The 25,237-nt window shown below is 35.0% G+C and overlaps 2 protein-coding genes across 8 annotated transcripts in view; one reads left to right on the top strand and one right to left on the bottom strand.

Moving 5' to 3' along the window:
- Nucleotides 1–1,175: 1,175 nt before the first annotated feature.
- Nucleotides 1,176–25,237, bottom strand: part of Flo2 (flotillin-2) — a 98,779-nt gene continuing 74,717 nt past the window's right edge. Inside the window, exons 1-8 of one of the 6 annotated variants that reach the window (XM_069133463.1) lie at nt 15,037–15,583; nt 14,241–14,500; nt 11,372–11,604; nt 10,957–11,076; nt 10,596–10,810; nt 10,287–10,470; nt 7,206–7,352; nt 1,176–7,120 (exon numbers count right to left, since the gene is read on the bottom strand). In XM_069133463.1, the coding sequence (XP_068989564.1) occupies nt 7,091–7,120; nt 7,206–7,352; nt 10,287–10,470; nt 10,596–10,810; nt 10,957–11,076; nt 11,372–11,518 (843 nt within the window). In that variant the 5' untranslated portion in view covers nt 11,519–11,604; nt 14,241–14,500; nt 15,037–15,583 and the 3' untranslated portion in view covers nt 1,176–7,090. Of the gene's footprint in view, nt 7,121–7,205; nt 7,353–10,286; nt 10,471–10,595; nt 10,811–10,956; nt 11,077–11,371; nt 11,605–14,240; nt 14,600–14,860; nt 15,009–15,036; nt 15,584–20,510; nt 20,808–25,237 lie in introns of those variants that run through there. The other 5 variants (XM_046613107.1, XM_046613110.2, XM_046613111.2 and 2 more) reach the window with 5 other exon arrangements.
- Nucleotides 17,067–18,695, top strand: LOC124212742 (uncharacterized). 2 transcript variants are annotated; one of them, XM_069133465.1, is made up of 4 exons: nt 17,067–17,189; nt 17,406–17,648; nt 17,716–17,891; nt 18,095–18,695. In XM_069133465.1, exons 1-4 carry the CDS (start codon nt 17,128–17,130, stop codon nt 18,190–18,192), a joined length of 579 nt encoding a protein of 192 aa, XP_068989566.1. In that variant the 5' UTR covers nt 17,067–17,127; the 3' UTR covers nt 18,193–18,695. The 2 variants fall into 2 exon arrangements, with proteins under 2 accessions (XP_068989566.1, XP_046469080.1); XM_046613124.2 differs by having other exon boundaries at nt 18,437–18,693.

Genomic DNA, 25,237 nt, shown 5'->3' with positions numbered 1-25,237 from the left:
CGTAGATGGGGACTAATTATTTGACACAATGGAATAAGTAGATTCTGGCTAAGACAGGTAGGTAATTGTACATGCTGTACTGTATTAGGTTCTTCCGTTAAAAGTAATATTTTTTCGCTCCTATTTGCAAAACCTATACGCAGTAGAAAAAAAAAAAACGTCTTTCAAGAATACTTCTTCAATACAATTTACAAAAATCGTCCTCAAAATTGGGAGTTTTGTTATTTAAATAACATTGGATAGATGGTATTACTTAGCAGCATGTAATGATATTTATCTGATCCCTTTTAGCAGCAAAGACGTTTAAACATAAATATTTACGTCAAATTTATTTTGAAGACGCATAAGTTACGAATCGTCGAAGCTACAGATTTTCCTCCTTAGACATCTTTAGGAAGATTTGAATTGCCTGTAAATTTGGCATTTGCATTATTATGGTACAGCCGATAACTTATCGACTTAATACGTTTAAAGATAAATTTTTACGTACAATTGACTTTCGAGGTTTAGAACGTTTGAGCTACGGATTTTCCCCAACAGTTCCTACTCCGTTGAAAATTCAATTCAAAAATAATGATTAAGAAAAAAAATGACACTTTTCGCGAAATATTTAAATTAGAAAACTTCCATTTCCGATGGACCAACTGTTTAAAATTGGTTTTGACAGATATCCTGTCGCGAAAATTTTGAGTTTTGTTTTTATAAAAACCAATATTGCCTCCAATCGAGGATTCTGAATGCAATATAAATACATCATTTTTGCAACACCTGCTTGGTAAGTTTGATTTTCGAAGCCTGTAGAGCGTGCGTAAAATACCCCATTTCTGAAGTGCAAAAAAATAATGTTAGCGCATGCGCGCGACTGATATGTCACATTTTCCATTCAATCCTAAGTTTATCATGCAAGGGCTTTTTTTGGCGTATGTGCACTTTCAAATAATTTAATTTCCCGTACTGCGTCATTCAGGGTAAGTTACGTGAGTTTAATTTTACGTTCTGTCAGTGGCACCTACGTTGTTTTTTTGAATCAAAATTTGAATCGAATATTTAAGTCGTGCGATTACAGAACGTACCTTTGCTTCGTGTCGCAAGCCACATTCGTTCAGGTGTCACTAATTTTGCTCACTTGTTACACAACATACCTACTATAGTAGACAAAAAATTGAATTTCAGTATTTAATTTGATGCTCCATTTATTAAAAATATTCACTAATTCACATTGTGTATATTATAGGTATGTATCATCATTACTTTCAGAGTAGTAAGTAGAGTGTGACACAATCTTTACATTTCTGCTATCTACATATATATTTTAAAACGTGTCTATGACACAACTTCCAAAATATATGATTTTATGTTTATTACTTATTACTTACAAAAGACTAGATTTTTTTTATTTTTCTTCTAAACATTTAGGCAAATTTTTAATTTAATATAAGCATGTTCATTTTTTCTATTTTTTTTTTGTTTTGTTTGTTTTTTGGGAGTAATTTTTCTCTCTCAAGATTGCAGTTGGTCATGTTTAGGGATTCTCACCTCTAATAACTCGCACGATACGCTAATAATCATCAATTTTAAACCTTATATTGTAGATTAGTGCAATATTCAATTATATTTAAACCAATATTATAAATGATCATGATTAATTTATGAATAATTCGTGATTCAAATACTACACTGCTTAGTATTTCGAACACGTAATTTGTGTCTAGTATTTCCAATCATCGCAAGTATTTTACCATGTGCATCAAGAGAATGTGAGGAAAAATACGAAATGAATTTCGATGATTATTTGATTCGAATATTACTTTGCAGGTATAAACTATTTTTGTTATAAACTTGGGCTGAAAATAAAAAACAATTTATAGTATATTGAGTAACTGTCCCTTGTGAAATTTTCTGCCCTGCCTGAATATCTCTCGATATTTATTCTAAGGAAAATAATTTGTAGAAAAATGAGAAAAATATAACCTGAATAAATGTATATTTGTTTTAAAAAATCTGCAATAATTTGCCATGAAAAATATTTCACCAGGGTTGTGTGTGTTTGTGTGTTTGCACAATAAAATGAAGACGTATAGTGTAATTTTCGTGTGCAGTAAAAAGCTTGTCTGTATTGTGAAAGAAATATACATTTGTGTTCGTTTAAAGTTATTACATGAAACTATTGTAAGAATTAAATACAGTACAGATTTTCATTTGACAGAATTAAAATTTTTTCAACCACGTTCAGTGTAAATTATATAATTATTATTATTGTTGTTGTTATAATATTTTTAGCCTGAAGAATCCTATAGAAACTGATTGAATCGAATTCAGAATATTATGAATTAGAATATAGTCAGATCTAGAAAATGGATAGAAATAGTTCTTCAAAACTTTAATATATATTTAGTGTTTTAATAGGATCTTTTAATCCAGATTAATTAAACATTGATTTAATGACAAAGGGACGTTACATCCTTGGCTATACACGAAGAGTTAATGTTTTTGGTTTTGTATATATACAAATAGTATATTTTAAAACCCCATTTAACGCATTGGCAGATATTGTTATTATTTTATTACCCGATACGCCTAAAATCGATTAATCATAAAATAATTGCAACAAAATTATAATTTCAAGTGCCTAGTAGTAGATGAATTGGTTTAATAAAGTATAACGAATACGAATAGTTCATTATAAAATGTGAAGTAAGACCACTAATTTCACATGTTAAGTTAAATTACGATATCTAAAAATAGCGCCCAATACAATATTTTTCGGTTTTCATCATTTTTACCAGGGAAAACTCGAATCAATATTTAAGCAGAATTGAGTACAATTAACGGATTCAGCTTTAGGACCTTCAGATTTTAATGAACTGATATTAGCAATAATTTCGTTATGTTTGACGATTGAAGATCCTAAAATTTCTATGAACTGATATTAAATAAACAACGTGCAGGAGTAAAAAGTAATGGAGCGAAGCCAAAGTTGGATCATAAATCTGTAATATTACACATAGGTACAGAGGACTAATTTCGTATAAAACTGAAGTTTGCTTGTTTCTTTTTGGTTTTTTCTCCTTTGTCCTAAATATCAATGGTCTAACGATAAATTATCGCTTATGTATAATTAATTTGACTGTATAACTATTTGTATACTAGAACAGTTGTTATGCACTTGAATTGTTTTATTTATAAGGTATGTAGGCATTTATTTTTGTTATTAGGGTTTACATAATTAAAAATATATAATATGTTGAATAATAAATGCTGAGATAAATTTAAATAATAAAAAGTTCTGGCTTTTCTCATTACATGTTTAAATATGCCGGTGTTAATACGACACGCAACATTATGAAATATATTCAGAACAAAATTTTTCTCAGCAAGATAAGGTATTGCATAAATTGGTAGCATGGAAAGTTCGCTCTATTTTTTGCCTATACAGAAATATTACGAGACGTAGAATATCAAAATTTGGTCAATATATAATATTTCATGAATTCTGCCCATGCCATAATTTATTATAGATTGTTCAAAAAATTTATTTTCTCTGCAAATTTCTCTATTGATTCTGAGCTTGGAACAGTTTTAAAAAAAAAGTGGTGAAAAGTATAGCCTTCGAAATGACGGAAAATTGTAGTTCTAATTTCAATATGAGTTGTACGAATTCTCTATGCCAACGTTAAACTTGTTAAGAAAACATGGTGAAATATTCATGAATACAGTAAATAATATAATACCAAGAAATGCATCAGTTGAATTCTATACATGTATATAATATTATATACACAACATGGTGTTTGTTTTCAAATGTTTGTTCATTTATCAAAATATTTATAGACTTGAAAAATCAACTTGAAAATCAATTAGAAAGGTGCAAAAGAAAAAAGAGCATGTTAATAATAATTGCTTGTAGACGTATAATATAGTTAATAATGTAGTATGGGTGTAAAAAATAATAATAAAATATGAACATATGTATACGCCATTTGACAGCGCAGCGCAGATCCTGAGAAAAACTGATTCGACTTATTATTTCTATCTGTTATTATATCGAATCAACTTCATAGTTTCACAGAAGATTTAATATTTAAACATTTCATGTTTAAACCTCTACTTATATTTACACATAGAATTACAGAGGATCACTTTTTCACCTCCATTCTGCATTAACTATTATGGTATAGTTATAAGTTATCCATATGATGAACACACTGATTCAAAAGTTCCAATCACAATAGGGTTTGTAAATTTATTATTATTATTATTATTATTATTACTATTACTATTTTCTGTGCAGGTATTATATTATAAATTACGTCATGTATATTATTATTAGGTAATTAATATTGTGTGTAAATGGGATACCACAATTAATATTATTATACTTCGACATGCCAATCATAAACTTGTTCACCGATCTCATAATTTGCACGCACATCATTATAATATAACATTACATTTCTAGGGTCTTTTACCTTGTTTACATTGTGTTATTAATTGTAAACTGTGATAATTACAATCGGTAAGGTCTACTTGTACATTGGATGTCTGTCATATCTGTATTTTTATAACTCAAATAACTCTAATTTGCCACTTCGGTGTACTGATAATGAAGTAATATGACTGGCATAATTTGAATCTCTATACATATTCGCGAACTGTTTTGAAGAAACACTTCTTCTAAAGGCTACAGCGTTGTAATGGAATATTCAATTGACTCAATTTTCTCCGAACAGATATTACTGGTATTCCAAAGTAAAGTTGAGTAAAATTCTAGATTTTAATGAACCCTCTCAAAATTTGGTGCTTTTGGAATTTTTTCAGCGTAACACGCAAGATTGTTGTTGAAAATAATTGGCGTTGAGCACTACAAAACGTATATAAAATCTAACAAAGTATTGTTGGCTCATAAATTTTTCTCAATTTCACTTTTAAGTAGGAATAACTTGCTATAAACGTATTAGTTGACAAAGTATTCGATTGCGACACATCTGCAGTGCTTATATAAAATCGGGTTTCAAGTTGTATATGCTACTTCGAATGAACGTAATAGTTATCTTGCTATTGTGTTTATAATATGGCATAAAATTTTGTCGTACAGATAATAGTATTAATTACGGGAATCCTACGTTTGACAAACTTATAATGTACAATTCTTATGACAATGGTTGTTTCATTATACAATTGAATGTTTTTGAATATTGGATAATCAGCAATATGTATAACTTGGATGTTGTGGTGCGATGTGTTAATATCAGTTTTTTCCAAGATATATAGTTATTTTTTTGCGCTCAGTTAATAGTGTTAAACTGTGTAATTTGTATCAATATTATTGCCTGAATTTGATGTATATTCTGATAATCAGTTGTACAGTAATGGGTATTCATTTTATAACATTGATTGAAAAGTATTACAACTGTCACAAGTTTTCTGTATTGCATAATATGTAACATAGGCTGGCTAAAGAGTAAAAACTGACCATGCGAAGATACGTAATAATTGATATAAATGTATGTAATAGTATTAGTAATAGGAGAGTAACGTGAGATTATAATATACAAATATTTGGCAATGTACAATGAATACATCGGTATAATAATAAGTATAAAATAAAATAATAAAGTAAGCATTGTTAATATCATAAGAGTTGCGGTGAAAACAACAGGGAGTTGTTTGTACACTTACCAATTATCATTCTATAAGTTGTTTTTTCTGTTTTATTCTTTCATTTTTTTAAAAATTTTATTTACTGAACAAATTTGAAAAGACATTACCTAGTTATCCCTTGTTTTTTTAACTATTTTTTCTTAGTATTTTTATTCATGAGGAAAAAATATAATTTTTCTACATTCTTGCGACGAAATGAAGAATAATTTCTCTCTTATACTTTTGAGACTTTGCGCGATGATCAAATAACGCACTGAAATTTTTATTATGCGCACATTTGAATTTGATGTATAAGCAGTCCGTTTTCTGAATCCATCAAATTCTTATTCATTCAATTGAAAGAAAGAATTAACCGACATGAGAAAAAAAATAATTGTCAATCTAACTACAAAATAGTATTTCTGCCTGTTGATGACGAATTAATAGATCAAATACATTTACTACATCGAAATATGAAACAGCTAAGGCAAGTCACGTGAATCGTAATCTATACGTATTAACAGTTGAACTTTTCATCTATACGTAATATAATGTAAGAAGTTTCCATTTGGAAAAATTTTAACTTCCGTTGAAATCAACGCGTATAATTTTTTTGGGTTGTTCTTTAATTCTTTAATTTTAATTTAATTTTAACTGTGCATTAAAAATTTATTGTTTTCAATGAGGTTTGTCTGATACATACCTGCTTTCTCTAGAATGAATTGTTATTTTGCAAACTTTGAACCCATATATCCAGTTATTTTGTACAAATATCACACGAGCAATTCAATATAGGATAAATTCACCTGCATTTAAGCAGTTCAGGGTGCATTTTTGTGGAGCGACATTAGACTTATTTTTCACGATTGACCGACTTCTCTCTCTTCAATTAATCGTAGACCATGAGACAAACGTCGATCCGTACGATGTGTCCTGAATTGATTCAATGCAGGCAGCTTTACTTATATTAAATTATTCATGTAACATTGCCACAAACTAACATGATATATCAACTGGTGAATGTAAATTTGGAAATATATGTATATTGTAACGTTTCAAATGCACATGTATACAATTATGTATAATATCTATGTGTAAGAAGAAGATGGTACAAACGGAAAGAAAGGTATTACGATGACTCAGAACACAACACTGAATTAGCTGAAATTCATGAAGCGTGGGAAGTGCGTTTCAATTAATCATTGCCTTCGGTACATACAACAATTCGTTTTTGGTTTTTTAATCATGGCCAAAGACCAAGTAATCCAGTAATCCAGATTCAAAAAGCAAAAATTTGTTCCTTCAGGGAAAAAGGGGAGTGGGCGATAGGGTAGAGAATTGATTGGCAGTATGCATAACGTGTTGTTTGAATTTGCCTTTTCTTTAACCGTTTGATCTGCTGTATAAGAGTAAAATTTCATTTCCAGATCCTATCAGTGGTTGCTCGTGATTACTTGGCCCCTGGTATTTTTCCAAGAACCTGAAATCGTAAGGGTTCAGTATTCATTATTTTGAAATTATAATGCGATTATTGAATAAAATGTTCAATAAAATTGATTCCTTACTTTGGAAAGATCAACACCTGTTAATGCTTGAACTGCTGGTGGGACTTGGCCTACGAGACGTGTGATTTCTGAACTGGTTCCGTCGCCACCTCCCAAAAGCACAATCTCTTCCGTCTTGGCCAATGGCGCAGCTACTTCGGCTGCAATCTAGACGTAAACATAAATTTTACAATTTGTCAAAGAGTTTCATAATCTTTTCCAAATCAATATAAAGTTTTTTTTTTCTTTATCGCATCACTAAGTTCCTCCTGCTTATGGAGGGTAGAGGTAAGGGGAAGTATCTCATGTGGGTTTTCAACTGAAAAAGAGTCCATAAAAAAGTGGTAATTAGTGGTTCAACAAGTCCCCAGAATGGGACTAATAAGCAATCGGGGTTCAATCTGATTGGCAGTTTCTTGAAAATGTGGAACTTTTGCTACAGCAACGCCATCTTAATTTTACTTCATTTTATGGACACTTTCTACACACGGGGATAGTCCTCTTTACCTCTACCCTCTATACTTCTGATCCTCCTGATGTAACTTCATTAAAGGTGCTATCCAGTGACAAAAAATGTTCAAATGCTAACCAAATACAGAGAGGAGTTTGTGTGAGAGTATAGATTGCGCGGCTGTGCAACGTAAGCGGGGAGGTATACTTGCATAAGTTATGTGTTTCCCCCGCCAAGTTACCGATTAGATTGAGAGGTCCGGCTCCAGCTGTTGTTATCTCTTTCTAATTACGGCTTCAGCTCGGTGCACCAACCGCGCAGTTTACCTCTATAAGTCTATGGTTGAGAGTCTGAGAGAGCCTAGCTGATATTTTTCGGGTTCTTCATTTAGTCGTGCCCTCTACCACGAAATAGATTTTTGGAACTAATTTTCGAGGTGCTTGTGTCACTTCTTCGATGTCCTCTGCCCCTTGATATTAGGTACATTCTAAATTGTTTCGTACATTTTCTTAATATTATGCAATTTTGTGTTTTCTTCGACCACTTGCGCGGTTGGTCCTTTTTTCCATCTTTCTTGTAAAACAAAATAATCGTAATCACAACCTAGTTAATCCGCATACATGCGTGCGTCAGACGGATTCATTAAATAATTGCTGAGCACTAAATAAATTTCCGAAAATACCCGAAGGTATTTTCGAGGACAAGACATCTGGCGTACAATACAACTATTTATCAAATATTATCTGTTGTCGTTAGGATGTCACAATAATAGAATAGGTTATCTTTGTATATATGATGCAAGTACCGAAATTCTTACCCGCACTAGTGGGAAAAGCCGGAGTCGACGTAACTCACCCACTATGCCGGACCCAAAGGGCAGGGGTAGTTCAGGGCAAATAAAAAGGCTCAAAATATTATCTATACATACTTGAAACTTCCTCATTGGCCTAACTTCCGTAAAAATGATAGTAACCTTCATCGTGAGTAAATGAAACTGGCAAATCTATTGAACTATCTCCACATCCATTTTAGTATATTCGCCGGCGAGTGTTTATCATTGGTGAATTCTTTCAATTAGTATATCCACCGGCGCCTGTTTGGTGTTGGTGAATTTTGGGTGTACGTGGGCCATTGAGTTATTTATCTAAATCATTGTCCTTCTTTCTCTTGAAAATTCTTCCACAAAAATCTTCGGTTGCCGTAACCAGAGCAATCGCACGTAAATAGTGATAATTCGTATCATAAACAGTCACCGTCGAGCACGCAGAGCCGCCCACAGCCCGAATCATCAAAATCGACTAAAGGTGAGTGACAACTTTTATTTCAAAAGCTCATCTCCTCTCAGTACGAGCTCAACCAAAAGAGGAAAACTCTGCGTTCATCTCAGGTAAACCGTGTTCAAGAACTTTGTCTTAGTGCGAGCGTCGAATTATTACGGCATTTGGTTCTTTTTTAAATAAGTATCATCACGGGAGCAGTGGATGTCTGTAATTAGTTCGATTTCGACTACTGATCTACATAAATGTATTTTATATAACGCGAACATGTTTTACGCGTTTTTCCAAGCGTGTTTTCGGTACGAAAAGTAGCCGTTTCTATGACGGTCGAGTGAGTCTGCGAATGCGCGTGTGCGGAGTACTGAAAAGACTACTTTTAAGTCCTGGGAATTAAAAGTGGTCTTTTCTGTACTGCGCGCACGCGCTGTTGTGAAGAAATCTGACATTATGCGACCCTAACCTCAACTTCGTGAAAAAACGCGTAACATACTCTTGTTATATAAGGAATCGTGTGCAACAAGGAGGAACGGTGTTTTTGCCTCGCGTATTAGCAATTTGCAGCTTTGGTTCTTACAAGCATACTCGCCTTCGGCTCATATTGCAAACTTAAGCTCGACTCGAAAAGACTGAGTTTGCCTCCTTGTTACACAATATGCTATTGTATCATTCACTGCTTTCACGATGTTAAATACGGCAGAGAATTCGTCGGTTATCTCCATGCATTTACGGACCAAGTACCTCGAAAATTAGTTCCAAAAACCTGTGTCATTTCAGAAGGCGTCACCAATTGTAAGTCAGGAACATGAAAAATGCGAGCGGGGCTCTGTCAGGCTCCTCTCTGCCAAATGGTCGTAGTTAATTGTAAAAGTTGTTTTTTGAGGTGTATTTTACTTTTTACATGAAATTATTGAGCAAATACGTAATAATCATGAATGTTGGTGTAGTAAGAGCAAAATGACGTCCGAAGTAATGATCAGTTAATCGTTTTAGGTATATTAAGCAAAGGTCAAGGTACAGAAAACTTCACGTAAGCCGTTGGACTTATGAAGCTGAAGCTAGCAGCTGGAGCCAGCATTTTAACGTGTTAAAATTTTTGAAAATATAATAATGAAGTTCAGTTCAGTCTCATAATTCTATAAAAGTGTTGGGGTTTCAAGTTCTTTCGCAAATTTTTGGAATTTGAACGTTTGGCTGCTAATTCTGGCTGCTAGCTTCAGGCTCGTGTTGGAATTTCATTTCATGGTATTGAGTCGACGTAGGGTAAAATGAGCGATAAAAACCCGATTGAAAAATGAAATATGATCAGGCTGCTGTAGTATATTCACCACCACAAAATGGCATCTTATTAAATAGAATGATGTTCATGATGAATACCTTTGGCATAGCAGTAAGGATGATGTTGAGAATGGCAGCATCGCCATATTTCTTGTAGATCTGTGCTTTCATTCGCATTCTTTCAGCATCCGATTTCCCAACGGCTTCCATTGCCTCCGCTTCAGCTTTACCAATTAACCGGATCCTTTCGGCGTCGGCTGTTGCAGCGCCGACCGTTTGTGTCCTGGAAAATGATTTTAATTAATATCTTTAATGACGAATAAAAATTCGTGAATAAAAAAAAACTTCGTCTTGGAGCCGACGAAATTCATGTTTACACCGTCTGACGAAGTATATTAAAAAAAAAACCTTTTTCCTTCGGCTACTCTGCCCATTTTGTAGTGTTCCGCTTCAGCTGGAAGTCGCACGGTACTTCGAAGCTCATGTTCCTTACGACGAACCTCTTGTTCCTCGACTTCGATCTGCTTGCGCCTCTCAACGACTTCGATTTGGATTTCTTCGTTTCGTATTCGTTGCTTGATTTTTGCAGCCTGGAGCTCGTAGGCTAGCTGAGCTTCGGCTTTCTGAATATTACGAATCAGGTGAATTGTTTATACATCGAGATTTTATGATTCATGAATAAGTTTAGAATATATGTAAAACTAAATTATTATAATAATCGAACGATGAATCGTTAATATTAAAGATATTAATCTTTATCCCGACTCACCGCCGTGTTTATTTCTTGATCAAAAAGTGCCTTCTGCAGTTGGAAAAGTCGCGCATTGTCTTCGATTTTAGTGTCGGTATTGTACTTTATGTCCATCGCTGATTTCTCGCATTCCGCTTCCTAATAAATTATACATTCTTATTTTGTTACATATAATACGAGATCGATTTTTCGAAGATTTTCAAAAGAAACAAGACAAATCCTGAATATTTCATTTCGTTCGAGAGTTGTATTTATTTTTAAAAAGTGGTTCATCGTTGATAAGCTTGAAGAGAAGTGAAATTTTAGATCGAATTGTGGCAAAAATTGAGCAAAATAACTTCAAAAGAGTTGAAAAGACTACAATTGGATTGAAAAATTCAAACTGAAGAGCAAATTTTTGCCATTTAATTAATGACGATGGGTGAAGTCTTACTCGAATTCCAGCATCTCGGTTCGCCTCGGCGACGCCGACGTCAGCGTCTCGTTTCACAGCGGCTGTTTGGGCTTTCCCGAGGGAAGCCAGGTATTGAACGTCATCATAGACGTCTTTGATGGTGAAAGAGAGGATCTCAATGCCCATGCGGCCCACGTCAGGCGCTGCCACTTCGCGTACTAGCGCTGCGAACTGGTCGCGATCTTTGTATACCTCTTCTACGGAAAGAGTTCCTGCGAAAATTTGGTAAATGAGGTGTTACTTACGGAAAACCATCTTCTAAATCTAAAATATTACGACTCTCAGGAAGTCTGCATTTTTAGAAATAAACTTCAGAAACCAGTTGGTACAACATTATTTTTGACTAATGTTACACGACACTTAGTCGGCTTTAACCCCTTAGCAGTATAGCGAAATAGTATGTTGTGTAACAAGGAGGCAAACTCGGTCTTTTCGGGCTCAGCGTAACTTTGCAATATGAGTTTAGGTGAGCACGCATACGAGTATTATACTTGTACGAGCCGAACACGAATATTGCAAATACCCGGAGACAAAAATCTGAGAAAAATGACCCTGCTGTTACTAATCGTGATGTAAAAGACACCTAATGTAGATTTGATTGATGCATGTTACAAAAATTATGGGTTTTTATGAAAAAAATTACTACCTTGCTTAGAAACTATGTATTTCGGCAGCATAAAATTTAAAATGTGACGACGCATTTTTCTGATGCAGCACGGTAAAAACTGCATTAGGTGTCTTTTACATCACGATTATAGTAATAGCAGGGTAATTTTTCTCAGATTTTTCTCTCCGTGTACATGAGACGAAACGAACGTTGTCTCCGTGTTGCACACGATTCTGTATATAACAAGAGTATGTTACGCGTTTTTTCACGAAGAACGAAACTGAGGTTAGCAACCTGTAATATCAGATTGGTTCGCAACAGCGCATGCGCGCAGTACAGAAAAAACCACTTCCAACTGCCCGGACTTGAAAGTGGTCTTTTCAGTACTCCGCGCATGCGTATTCGCAAACTCATTCGACCGTCACTTCCGGTACTTTGTGTACGGAAAACACGAATGGAGAACCGCGTAAAATATGCTCGCGTTATATAAATGCCATTTTCGTGCCACTTTTGTGCCCAAAAAAAATGTCATAGATTCCTATGATTTCAGCACCAATGTTTTTGAGATCCCTGAATTTGAATCTGAAATTAAATTTTTTAAATTTAAAATAGCATATCCGATATGGCGGATGCAAATTCGAAAAATATTTGATTTTAACCAAAGTAAGTATCTCAAAGTTTCTGAGGTCGCTGAATTTGAATCTGAATCCATTATGGTGGTTGCCAATTTGAATTTTGAGCTGATCGAATTGATTTGAATTTGGGTGCCTAAATGCGAGAAAATATATAACATAATATAAAAAGTGATATCAACGCTAAAGACACAAATTTTGGTCCAGATTTAACTACTTTTTGTATTTTCTCCCGCCATATTGGATACGTTATTTTGAATTCTGTAAATCTGATTTCAGATTCGGATTCAGCGACCTCAAAAATTGTAAATAACCAAGCAATAGTCGAATCAATATTGTAAAAACATGTTTTTTTTCAATTGCTCACATATGTGTCATAACACAAAAGGGGCACGACTCTTTGCCGCCCATATGTGTCACCACATTCGAGGGGTTAAGTTGCACTCGAGCCTAATATCAGCCAAAAATGATTTCGAGGTAGCCGGGAAGTCGTAGCTCCGAAACAATCATTCTGAGAGCAAAGCTGCGTATGACTTACTTTTACTTCTTATTAGATTGATGGATGAAAAGTACCTACGTTTTTTGCTTGACTAGTATCTTAACAAGCAGTAGTAACTACGTATCGCCAATCTATTCGCCGAATATTGGTGGATAATTCAGCATTTTCTATTCAATGGTTACGTTCAACAAGTTCATGGCAGTCTCCGAGGACAAAGGGCTTCGATAAAGGAGTTTCAAGATTACTTTTCGGACTTCACATTGAGTGAAAAAAAAAATACCAACACTGGATAATCGAATGAGGAATAAACAACTTTGTTTTCAACTTTGTTCTCGAAATGAGCGGTCTGAAGTCTGGCTTGCTAAAGTACTAATTTGGCATGAAATAAACATGGCATCCGGTCAAAATAAAAAAAAACCAAAAGTAACAAAAACTGTCGCAGATTATATAATGCGAAAAAAATAGTCAGATACAACTTTTTCTCAGAATGATCGTTCGGAAGCTACAGTACGTTACTCAAGTTTAGTTTTGCAGATACAGAACTATTGAGAGTTATTAATTTTTGGGGTTTTAGTGGACTTTTATATCCTTGCTGACATCGTTTTCTAAACTTCGCTTTGTAGAACACTTTACGGAAAAATTATCATCTTTCAGAGATAATGAATGCAACTTTTATACACATACAAAAAATTGTGGAGCGAATTTTTTTTGAAATTTCCATAATATACTTTATGGAATGATTGAGACAAATTTATCCACATATCCCTGAAAATATGGGACACATATGATTAAAAAACTGCTCTGAAAAATTATATCTTGTGAATTTCGAAAATATTCAGGAGCATCTCATTGACAACTCGAAAAATTCAGTGCACAATTTTCTCTGTAAATTTAAAATTTACTCATCTTTTGAACTTGTCAAATTTTGGTTATAAAGGGTTCAAAAAAGTTGCAATAAAAATCTCAACAAGGTTTCCTAGATTTGACACAGGAAATAGTTAAATAATTGAGTATACGAGGCATACATAGATATATGGCAATAAGAAATGTGAAAGATATATTTTATTTGCACAAAAAATAATACCTAATTTGAGAATTATTATTATATACCTTTGAACAATCGCTACAGTAGCCAGAATTGTCATTGCAATATTAATACACCCCATCCAAACAATCGACATCACGTATCAAACTTTCGGAATGACCAAGTCTTTGAATAGCACTGAACAATAATTTGTCACGACTGTTTGACGCAGACAAAGATTATATAAAGTTATCACACAGCTGTCAGTGATTTATCACTTTATCTTGATCTTCGTTAGGTGTGTATATAATATAAAAAATGATTGCGAAGTGTTGGAGAAATCCTTCTAGCGTTAACAATTGACGCAATACGTAATTTTGTATTATAAATTCAAATACTACGATAATAGAAACCGGATGACGATTGTAAAGAACTAAGTGAATACCTAATGAAAATTATCAGAGTAAAATAGCAACTATAAATATTTATTTAGAGTATGAATCTTATAATACGTTGTCACGAATATATTTTCTCTGTAATTTCAGAAGCTCAAAATCAATCGAATTTTTGCAATGAAGTTTTAATATGTAGGCAGAAAACGTTCCATTCCTCCGATTTTGAATATTGCGGAGATATTGAAGGCAGCGACAAACAAAATTATGTAGGCATGTAATATACTGATCCTGAATTGAAACATGGAAATTACTTTAGATTGGTCAACACCTCGGGGAAAGAACTTCGTTCCAATACCAATGCGCAACTATCAAGCAGTAGAGTATTTAATGACTTGCAGCTCGTTACGATAAATTTAACAATAACTGCGCGGAGGTCAAGGTAATTAGCAAATATAGTCTATAACAATCGCATGATACACTGCAATACCTCGTAATATGCGGTTCAGAATTTTTTCCCGACTGCAAAAAGCGTTGATTTTTTTATTCCACTCAGTCTAAAAGATTATATAACGAACTCGAAGAACGAAAAAAAAATATTAAAATTTGAAATTTTCCGTTGGTAGTAGACTTATTTCAGTAAATGTATAATAATTAGATGCATTATTGAATGTACGCTTAACGAAATCGCTTTGTTACTTTGATTTTTCAGTAACACCTGCAAACTTGTATGTGGAATAAAAAAAATCGTTTAGGCAAGTTATTACACGTTGATTTGTCAATTATTTGAATAAAACAATATTAAGCTGTTTAAAAGAAACTGTTGATTTATTTTACTTTTCGAATAAGCGGCACGAACAAAAATTAGTCTAATTGAAAGGAATGTTTCTTTTTAAGATGTGAGCGAATTTTTTCCGATTTGAACGGGTCGAATATGTTACAGTGCCGGAAAAGAGAGAAGAATTGATGTTGTTCGTTATTTGCGCGAAATGCAACTGATTGTGAGCAGAGAGCCTGACACCTTATATTGTACCATGCCTTACATGCTGGTGAATTAGTACTGAAGAACGAACGAACTTGTGGAGCGAGTAGGAAGTTCTTAGTGTGTACAACAATTGAAACGACCTTTTTTATTAGCAGCTGTATTATACGTATAGTAAAACAGTTGTAGGTCTAACTTATTATGCTGTTGATGAAATAAGAAACGTGTCTAGAAAATTAGGTACAAATTGCATTTGATCTAATTTGTTCGGATCGAGGACACGTCAAGGACTAATTGGATTCCTAATGCACCTAATTCAAGGTAAATTGAGTTATATAACGTATGGCTTATACATTCAGAGCAACGTCTGATCAAGTTCAAAAGAAATATTAAGAAAAACAATTTTAATTTAAAAAACATTTTTTTACAATGCATATTTTTTGAGCTCGACCAAAAAGATTCATTACGGGAAAAAGATATGTTTAATCAAAACCATATCGAAGATATGTTAACTTTTTCACACGTTCAGGAAATGTTGCTTGCACGGAAATAAATTTTCACGCGAACTCAGTAAATTTACATATTTAATTTTGAAAAATTGATGTAATTTCTGTGTCAGAATTTAAATGAAAAATAATAATTTCTCTTGATTTAATTACCAAAGATGTTTTATCAATTGAAGGGTTAAAATTATCAAGTAGAGCTTTCACATGGATTTATAATTTCAAATAGCTTGAAGACGGTTATAAATTTAGTATTTTTATTTAATTGGGTTGATTTCATTCTACCTTGGTTTATTTTGATAAGAAAAATATTTCTTTACAAAATCACTGGGATAGGAATTTTCTTCAAGAGTGGATTCAACATTGCTATCTATTAATTAAAATCAATACCGTTAGACTCTTGAAAAATTGAATAGTCAACGATTCCAACGTGATAAAAATAAGTGTCGCGGTGAAATTGTAGAGAATACCCTTCTGAATTAAAACAATTTTAGCAGAATGAATTCGAACGAATGAACCGAATTTTTTCAATTCACTATTTTCTTCATTTTACAATGATTTTGAAAAAGTAATTGTAAAATTTCGAAATATGAGTGTGTTTTGCTTCATTAGGGTTTACTAAGTTTCTGACAAATCCAAAATCACGAAATAACGGTTTTTCCTCCGCATGAATTGTTACGATAACGTTACCAACTTCAATACGATGTTATTTCGTGGAGATCTTTATACATAGGCGATTCAACATACAGTAACCCGTGCAAAAATTTGTCGAGTTTTGCTAAATGTTCAGCAGGACCCTAATCGAGTGTAGCCACAGAGTATACAGTATAATCAGAAGCAACGTTTGTGGCGAAACCTATGATGTTTTTGATTCCGAACAGCCGTGTTCTGAACACTGATATATATATACACTGGATTGGATTATGCGTGGTGCCGTCACGCCAATTGAACGGTAGCCGTTTTGTACAGATTCTTGTCACTTCAGATATATATATATATATATATATATATATATATATATATATATATATATATATATGTATGTGTATATAATCGATTGCGATGGAAAATTACAGTAACAATTATTGAGGTAACAATGAGTACCTGCGTTTTTTGCAAAACAAAGCAATCAAAATATTGTGGGCGATCATTTCACAAGTGAGTATACAACGCTGAAACGTTCTGCAAATGATAACTTGCAGAGGTTATGTCAGCATACGAAGTATTTACTAATTATATTTAACGAGTATTATAATGTACGAATCGTGTCAGTAAAAATTCACAATATTTGAATTATGAACCGATCTTATTATAATTGAAATTGAAAACTCGGGTATTATTGACTCAGGGATTAAATTATAATTCGATATGTAGATTTCCCGTGAAAGATGTGTTGCGCCTTCAGCAGTGGTTAAAAGAAATGAAGAGGAAGGACTGGAAGCCAAACCGAAATAGCACATTGTGTTCAGCTCATTTTACAAATGACTGCTTTGATAGGACAGGATTCCTAATTACATTGAAAAAGAACAGTGTACCAACTATATTTGACAACCCGAAATCAGAGTGTTCATCTTGTCACCGATTAAGGGAATATGGACGTGGCTATTCATTCTTCAAGTAAGTACCGTTACTCAATGCAACATAACGTGTGAATTAATAAATTTAAACTTTGCTTGTTATGTAGGTTCCCATTGGATGAACCTGATATTATGAAGCAGTGGATCGCAAATATAAACATCGGACCGTGGTCTCCATCAAGTGATAGCTTTCTGTGTTCCGACCACTTTGAACCCTCTTGCTTTCAGAAGAAAAGTAAAAATTATATAACTTTACGAAAAGGCAGTATCCCAACGTTATTTGGTAAGATCTGAAACTATTAATCCCTATTAGGTCAGAGAAAACTCAGTGTGCATAAAGACACGTTGATGTGACGCACTATTGCGTCAATGCCGTCGAAGCGGTTAATTACGTACAGATTATAAAGTGCTCTGTTACAGAAAAATCGTGTGTGACACATTTCTGTGTATTTCCATTGTCGTTATTTATTAGTAACTTATCTGTAGGTGAAAACTTGCAGCAGACCGAATTTCAGGATGAATCCGATCGGCCCACCACAGTGAATGTAACCAAATTACATGAGCACCTACACATTTGTACCTGATTTGCATGCTCAGATATGTACATCTTTTTTATTTTCTTTTGATTGTGCTTATAACTTTTTCTTCATGTGAATGGATTGTGGATTGATACTACTAATTATATTATGGTTGTGGTTTATCGCACGCAACTCTATAAAAATTCCTTAACGTTTGCAAGGAATGTTTTATTCTCCATATTTTTGAATAAAGTTTTTACTCACCCAATTCGATATAATTTAATTCAAAACTTTTTTTACATGTCTTAAGCTCCACTTTGATGATCAATGGATGGTAAATGGATTCCCTAACGGTTGAATTAGTGTTATACAAATTTTTGAATAATCCGTATGAAATTCAGCTCACCATAGGATAAAGGATAATGGACGGAAACTTCTCAGAATTGAGGACTTCTTTTGAACATAAAGAAAAATCACGCTTAAATACAAGTTTTTCGTCATATTATTTAATGATCTTTTACATCATATAATTGTAAATAATAATATACCTTCGAAAAAATGATTTGTTCTTCATTTAATGTATCAAACATTATTTTACTCGTCAAAAACTTTTTTGTGTGACGAATATATCGTTAGATCTAAATAGCATATATTACGCAGTTCAAATCTAGCGCGCATTTTGTGACAACTTTCTGTACAAGATGACGGAAATTAAATTGTTCAATTGGACGCACGAGCTTACACGTAGAGTATACGGTAATATCCAATCCAGTGTATATATATAACAGTGGTTCTGAAGGCATTTTACTGGTGCGAAATTTCGAATCAACATTGCAATTTATTTTAGTCTCCATGTTTATAATCCTCAAGATGGCGGCCGTATTCTCACGGCTACTGACGGAAGAATTCAAAGACGGTTACCCCTGAGAAAATTTTTGTGATCAGTACTCGGAGGGTAAATGAGCCTAGGGCTATAAGAAGCCGTGTTAGCGGCCCAGTAGGTTTTTTTTTATCGACGGGGGCCGTTTAATACGCAATCCATAGAGTAGGAGATAAATCCATAGACTTACAAATGGACTACGCGATGCGTGCACCGAGCTGAAGCCCTAATTAGAAAGAGAAAGCAACAGCGGGGGTCCGACCTCTCACTCTAATCGGTGATTTGGCGGGGGAAACACTAAGGGAAACACCTAGCGTATACAAGTATACCTTCTAGCTTGCCTTTGTCATGTATACCGACAGAGTGCGCCACGACTAGTGGTACGGCTGAATCATTTTTAGGAACGCGGACTGTCAGGCGGGAACGTGTGAACGAGGCTCCGTAGAACGAAGCAGAGAAAGTGAACGCCATTACGAAACTGTGATACCAACAGTAAAGTTAATCCGTAAACTTTCTTACTATAAGAGTCTTTATTCAACCGATTCAATGATCCGATTCCGAAAATACGACAGCCTTATTGCTTCCCCGCCTGGCGGCTGCTCCCCACTCTTTCGACCGTGCAGCAGAAAGGTCGGACTCCTGCTCTTGCCATTTCTTTTCAATTAGGGCTTCAGCTCAGTGCACGAACCGCGCAGTCTATCTCTATAAGTCTATGGATATATCTCCCCCGTGTTACGCTATCAACAAATGGTCCCATTTTTTGGAAAAAAGTGGCGCTGTTAACAGTATGCAATCGCTATTTTCCGACTAGCGGGAAAATTCGAATGGATATAATTTGCAATACAGAACTCATAAAATTAATGGAAGAAGGTAGTATAGAACGCAACTGCATTATGTATAATCTTATAATTTAACAAATATATCAACTTCTCTTTTAGCCGTTTTTCCGATAGTTGGAAAAAAAAGTTTCTTGCCACAAAATACGAAAGAAAATATAGAAATAGAAAATTGATCGAGACCCCGTCATGACCCAGCAGCTATACACAACTGTGCAGGGTGATAATTCTTGAAGGTTTTTTAATATGAGGTAGAAATTGTTGAAAAATGATGTACAGTTGTACAGTTGTGATACGGTTTTCCGCATTTACATTTTAGCCTAGTAAATCCGGGTGCATTTATGCAATTCAGGTTACATTTTACCGAAATCAGCGCGTACTTATCCGTCGGCAAGTTAGAGTAGATTTTTCCGATCGTTATTTGTCTCATTGTTCACAATTGGTCGACTCTTCACTCTCTAACCAATCACAGAATGTGAGACAAATGTTGATCAGTAAAATGTACCCTGAATTGCATAAACGTAGGCGGATTTGCTTCATGTTAAATCGCTCGTGTTACGTTTCCACAAAATAATCGGGTATAAATTTGATAAATACTCAATATGCGACTATCTCAGAAGAGAATGAACGATAAGTGTTTATTTTTCACAAATCTTTAATGTCTTTACCAAGAATGGCTCGCAAATGACCCTCCAGAGTTGACAGAATGGTCGATTTGATCTCGCTGACAGACTTGCCGAGGAACTGCTCGCTGGCCGTGTGCAAGAGTTCGTCAGCCTTCATGATCTTACATTGGGCGACCCCAGTCACGGTCAATGGTACGCCTTGAGCGGTCTCGACGTATTCGCAGAGGGGGTTCAAGGTCATCACTTCGAGAGACAGCCGCTGAACATCCGTAACAAACCACCAGGTGAACGCGTAGCCACCTACGATGGTCCGTTTTCTCATGGAGCCGCAGCATCCTCCTGTAATTCAAGGAGAAGGGGCAAATTAGACGAGTTACGGAATTCGAATATGCGAATCGACTGAAAAGCTTTGATTTCTATAATATTGAAATATTCTGTGATTTTAGAGTAGGAGTGAATTTTGGATGGAACTATAAATACACTTTTCCTATTATCGTGCGCAAAGTTCGATTTTGCGCATGCATTTGCGTTCGCAAAGTACCACTTTCCCACACGTTGACAAGAGCGTGCGGGAATGCAACTGAGCGAATCGGGATGTAGCTAAGCGTGCGGGAATGTGGTGAGCGTGCGGGAATGTATAAGAGTATACGAGCGATTCCAAGGTATATACGCGCGCGCCATCTCTGCGGCACTCTCTTCGCAATAACACGTGCGAACGATACTTTGACGTTCGTTGTCCGTATTGAGAAAACGGCAGAATACAAAACACAGAACGCACGCTTTAAAGATATAAACAAACCGGCGCGCTCAGCCGGTTTGTTTACGTCTTTGTCGTCTGGAATGGACCTGTCAAAACGTGCGTTCTGTGTTTTGTATTCTGCCGTTCTCTTAATACGGACAACGAACGTCAAAGTATCAGTCGCTTCGCATCCGCTCTTTAGAAAGAACAAGTAAAGTGAGAGTGAATAATTATGAATAATGTACAAAGTGATACGGATAGCGAGGGTAAGGATGTGTCTAATGATGCATCTATAACCACATCAAATGCTTCAGAGTCATTAAGAAATATACCGTATCATTTTGTAAATTGTCACGTTACGATAAATATTAATAATAATTGAAAATAATAAAGAAATCAGATTTTTCTTAATTTAATAAATTTATAATAGTTCTATAATTTGTTTTTTTTTGGGCGGGAGGGCTTCGCCCCCTCGAACCCCCCCGTCCCAGCGCCCCAACGCCACCGTTCTATACGTTTCAATTATTCAAAATAATTGTAGTGGTCGAACTTTGCGCAACTTAATAGGAAAAATAGTATACGATACTCGTGCGCACGTATAATAGGTTATCCCGCATACGCTTCGCTCGTGCGGGAACGACCTATTTTGCGCACTCGTATCGTAATGTACTATTTAACCCTTTGTACTCGAGCGGCGCCGATGCGGCGCCCGAGTGATTTGGAGTCTTAAATCGAACGACGCTGCTATGGCACTATGGTCTTTTGTACCTCGATCTCTTTATTTACGATGTGCGATAAGATATTTTTCTCTGAAGTAGTTTCGTGCACTAGGCTCGGCTGACATTGTAGCAAAATCTTAGCTCAGTTCAGTTAGTCTCACCGTAGCATTCGCCTGAAACAGTCATATAATAACTAAAAAATGTTTGAGCCCTAAAATACGGAGATCAGCTCGACTTCGGACGAATTCGATTTTGCCGCATTGGATGATGAACTTACATTGATTTCCGGCGGATTATGCCGCGAAACGAACGAATCCAGTGGAAAGACAGTGATGCAGTAAGAGATGTGAGACGGCGAAAAATTAGAATTATAGATAGCGACAGTGAAGTTGAGAGTGATGTTGAAAGAGAAGTTGAAAGTGAAGCTGTGGAAGGTGCAACCAGTTCAACATGGGTACTTTGCGGAGTCTACGACGAAGTGCTGCCAAGCGTACAATTTATACCTGGCCAAAACCCCACAGCACCATGAATAGTTTCTAACGTACAACAACCAATAGAGTTTTTCAAACTGTTTTTCACTAATGAGCTCGTGAAAAAAATTATTCGTGAAACCAATAAATATGCAAAAAGAAAATTGGAAGGGAATACGCTGTCTGCAACTTCGATATGGCGAAGCTGGCGTGATGTCACAACGAAGAGTTCTGGGCATTTCTTGCTGTCGTTATCAATATGGGGACAATGCCGTTGGCCAATTTGCAAGAATTTTTGTCGAAGAATGTCGTCAGTCATATTTCTTTCTATTCGGATACATTTACAAGAGACAGACTTAGTCAAATATTTTGGATGCTTCATCTGGAAACTATTCCAACACGCACCACTGGTCCACGAATGCGCCTACAACGCGTAAGCTGCTTTTTGGACTATCTCATCTCAAAGTTTTTGTACTATTTTATCCCGGGCGAGCACATATGTGTGGACGAGTCGACAATAAAATTCAAGGGTCGAATTTCGTTCATCACATACAATCCGAAGAAACCGACAAAAGTGGGGTATCAGAGTTTATACTCCAGCTGACTCAAAGACTGGCTACATTTGCTGCATCTTGCCATACTATGGATCACTCACCACAGAGCTTTTGGCCAGACCCGATTTACCAGTTTCATCAAGAATACCAATACACCTATACCAAATGTTGTTGGAGAAAATTCCAGGTGCTCAGGGGTACCGTATGTACATGGACCGCTACTGTAACAGTTACGTCTTAGCTCAAGAACTAGCCAAATTGAAATGCAGTCTTACCGGAACAATTTTAACGAACAGAAAAGTGTTGCCCAAGGAAATAGAAAAGCCAAAATTTTCGACAAAATCCACAGTCGCGTATCGACGGGGCAACACCTTAGTTTTAGGGTGGAAAGATAAGAGGGTTGTCACTTGTTTGACTACGAGGGGTGACACAGGAATGACGGCGGTTAAAAGAATTACACGAGGTGGTGTGGATATAATGGTCAAGGAACCCAATATTGTATTGAACTATATAAAATATATGGGTGGTGTTGACCGGGCGGACCAGTATGCATCAACCTATTGTTTTCTGCGAAAATCGCTTAAATGGTGGCGTAAGCTTTTTTTTTGGAGCATGGAAATTTCCCTGGTCAATTCAAACCTCTTGTATAAACTAGAAAAGACCAAAAGAGGGGAAAAGCCACTGAGCCATTTGCGATTTCTGAAAACACTTGTTGATCAATTGAGAGGGTCATATCACCAGCACCGAGAGCAAGCGTCTACGTCTCATTCCGATGAAATCCGACTAAACGGGAAGCTTCACGTAATACTAAAAGGGCCAAAAAGGGACTGCATGGTTTGCTCTGACCGTAACACGCCTGGAGGTAGACGGGAAATTTCGTATTACTGTGATACGTGTCCTGATAAACCTAGGATGCATCTTGGCTATTGTTTCACTAAATATCACACCAAAACTAATTACAGAGTGTAATATTTGTCAAAGTTTCTTGTTTTCGACATATACATGAATAAACTGGTGAAACTTTATTATTTGTATACGCTTGTTTGTTCATAAATGTTTTTAAAGTACCTGTAAAATGTTTACCTAATTTGGCCGAAATCGTTTCGAGTTGCTGTTTCGCGAAAACGAAAAAGGCCTCGAGTGCGAAGGGTTAATATTGAGGCGTTTGGTAGTATAATGTTGTATTGGGCGATCAGCTGATCGTCGTTTTAGGTATCCTTAACGAGTATCAAGGCACAGAGAACGTCTGGTGTGCCGTTAAACTTTCAATTTTTGATACAAAGTTTTTGTAGAGTAACATACGCGATGGAAAACCGCTTTAAAAATTAAATACGATTAGTTGTAGTATACTTAAGATGGCATCGGAATTGGTAATAAATTCATTGTTTTATGCAAATTTAGCAAATATCAAGGCATGGAAAATATCTGCAAGTTATAAGATTCTGCTTTCGTGATATTTATTGTTAGTCAATGTAGGGTGAAATTTCCGATGAAATACCGTTTTTATAATTAAAAACGACCCGGTTGGTGCTGTAGTATTTTTGCTATCATCAGATGTGTTCCTTGAGTCTTTAGGGATTTCGATTCTAGCAGTTGTTTTTTCCGACCCTTTATGAAAAGTACATTGAATCAAAAATACCAGATTTGACAAAGGGGAATAATTGTTACAATTTTTATTATAGTACAATGTATAGTTAATATAACTTTTGGATATAATAAAAAATCACAAGGAATTTAAAAAGTCTTTCCTAATGGATCTTCATACTACTTATTTCTCTGATAATTGCAATTTTTGGCTTCATTGAATTTGTTTGGTTTTACCGTAATTCTCAATAACACCAATTTAAAAATGGCTTGCAGGAGAAAATTTCTATTGAAAAAAAGCAAAAAAAAAAATAAATTAAGGTAATGATATCAGATTTAAGATAACGTGTCGGAAATGGTTGAAGAGGGTGTTTAAATGAAACTTCGAATACCATAGCGATAACTTTAATATGTAACGGTTTTTATAGGAGTGACAGAAGGATTTTCTCATACACAGTTCAGTAAAATGAGCGATAAGATGCAAATAACAGGGACAAAGTGGGAATGTTTTTTAATTATATTTCACCGAAGAGATAATTTTTCATCTTACACCTATTTCCTAAAATAGTGGCCATTTCTGATCTTCCATTCAGGTAGAAATTCCAGAGTCCAACGTAAAAAAAAATGTATTCAACATTGTCCTAATCTAATTCTAAGTCAAGATCGCCATTATTTAAATATACCTTGAAAAACAAAATTATAC

This window comes from Neodiprion pinetum, chromosome 2 (genome assembly GCF_021155775.2).
Source record: "Neodiprion pinetum isolate iyNeoPine1 chromosome 2, iyNeoPine1.2, whole genome shotgun sequence".
Taxonomy (NCBI): Eukaryota; Metazoa; Arthropoda; class Insecta; order Hymenoptera; family Diprionidae; genus Neodiprion; species Neodiprion pinetum.
The sequence above is the reverse complement of the archived record's forward strand: the minus strand, read 5'-3'. Positions and strand labels throughout refer to the sequence as shown.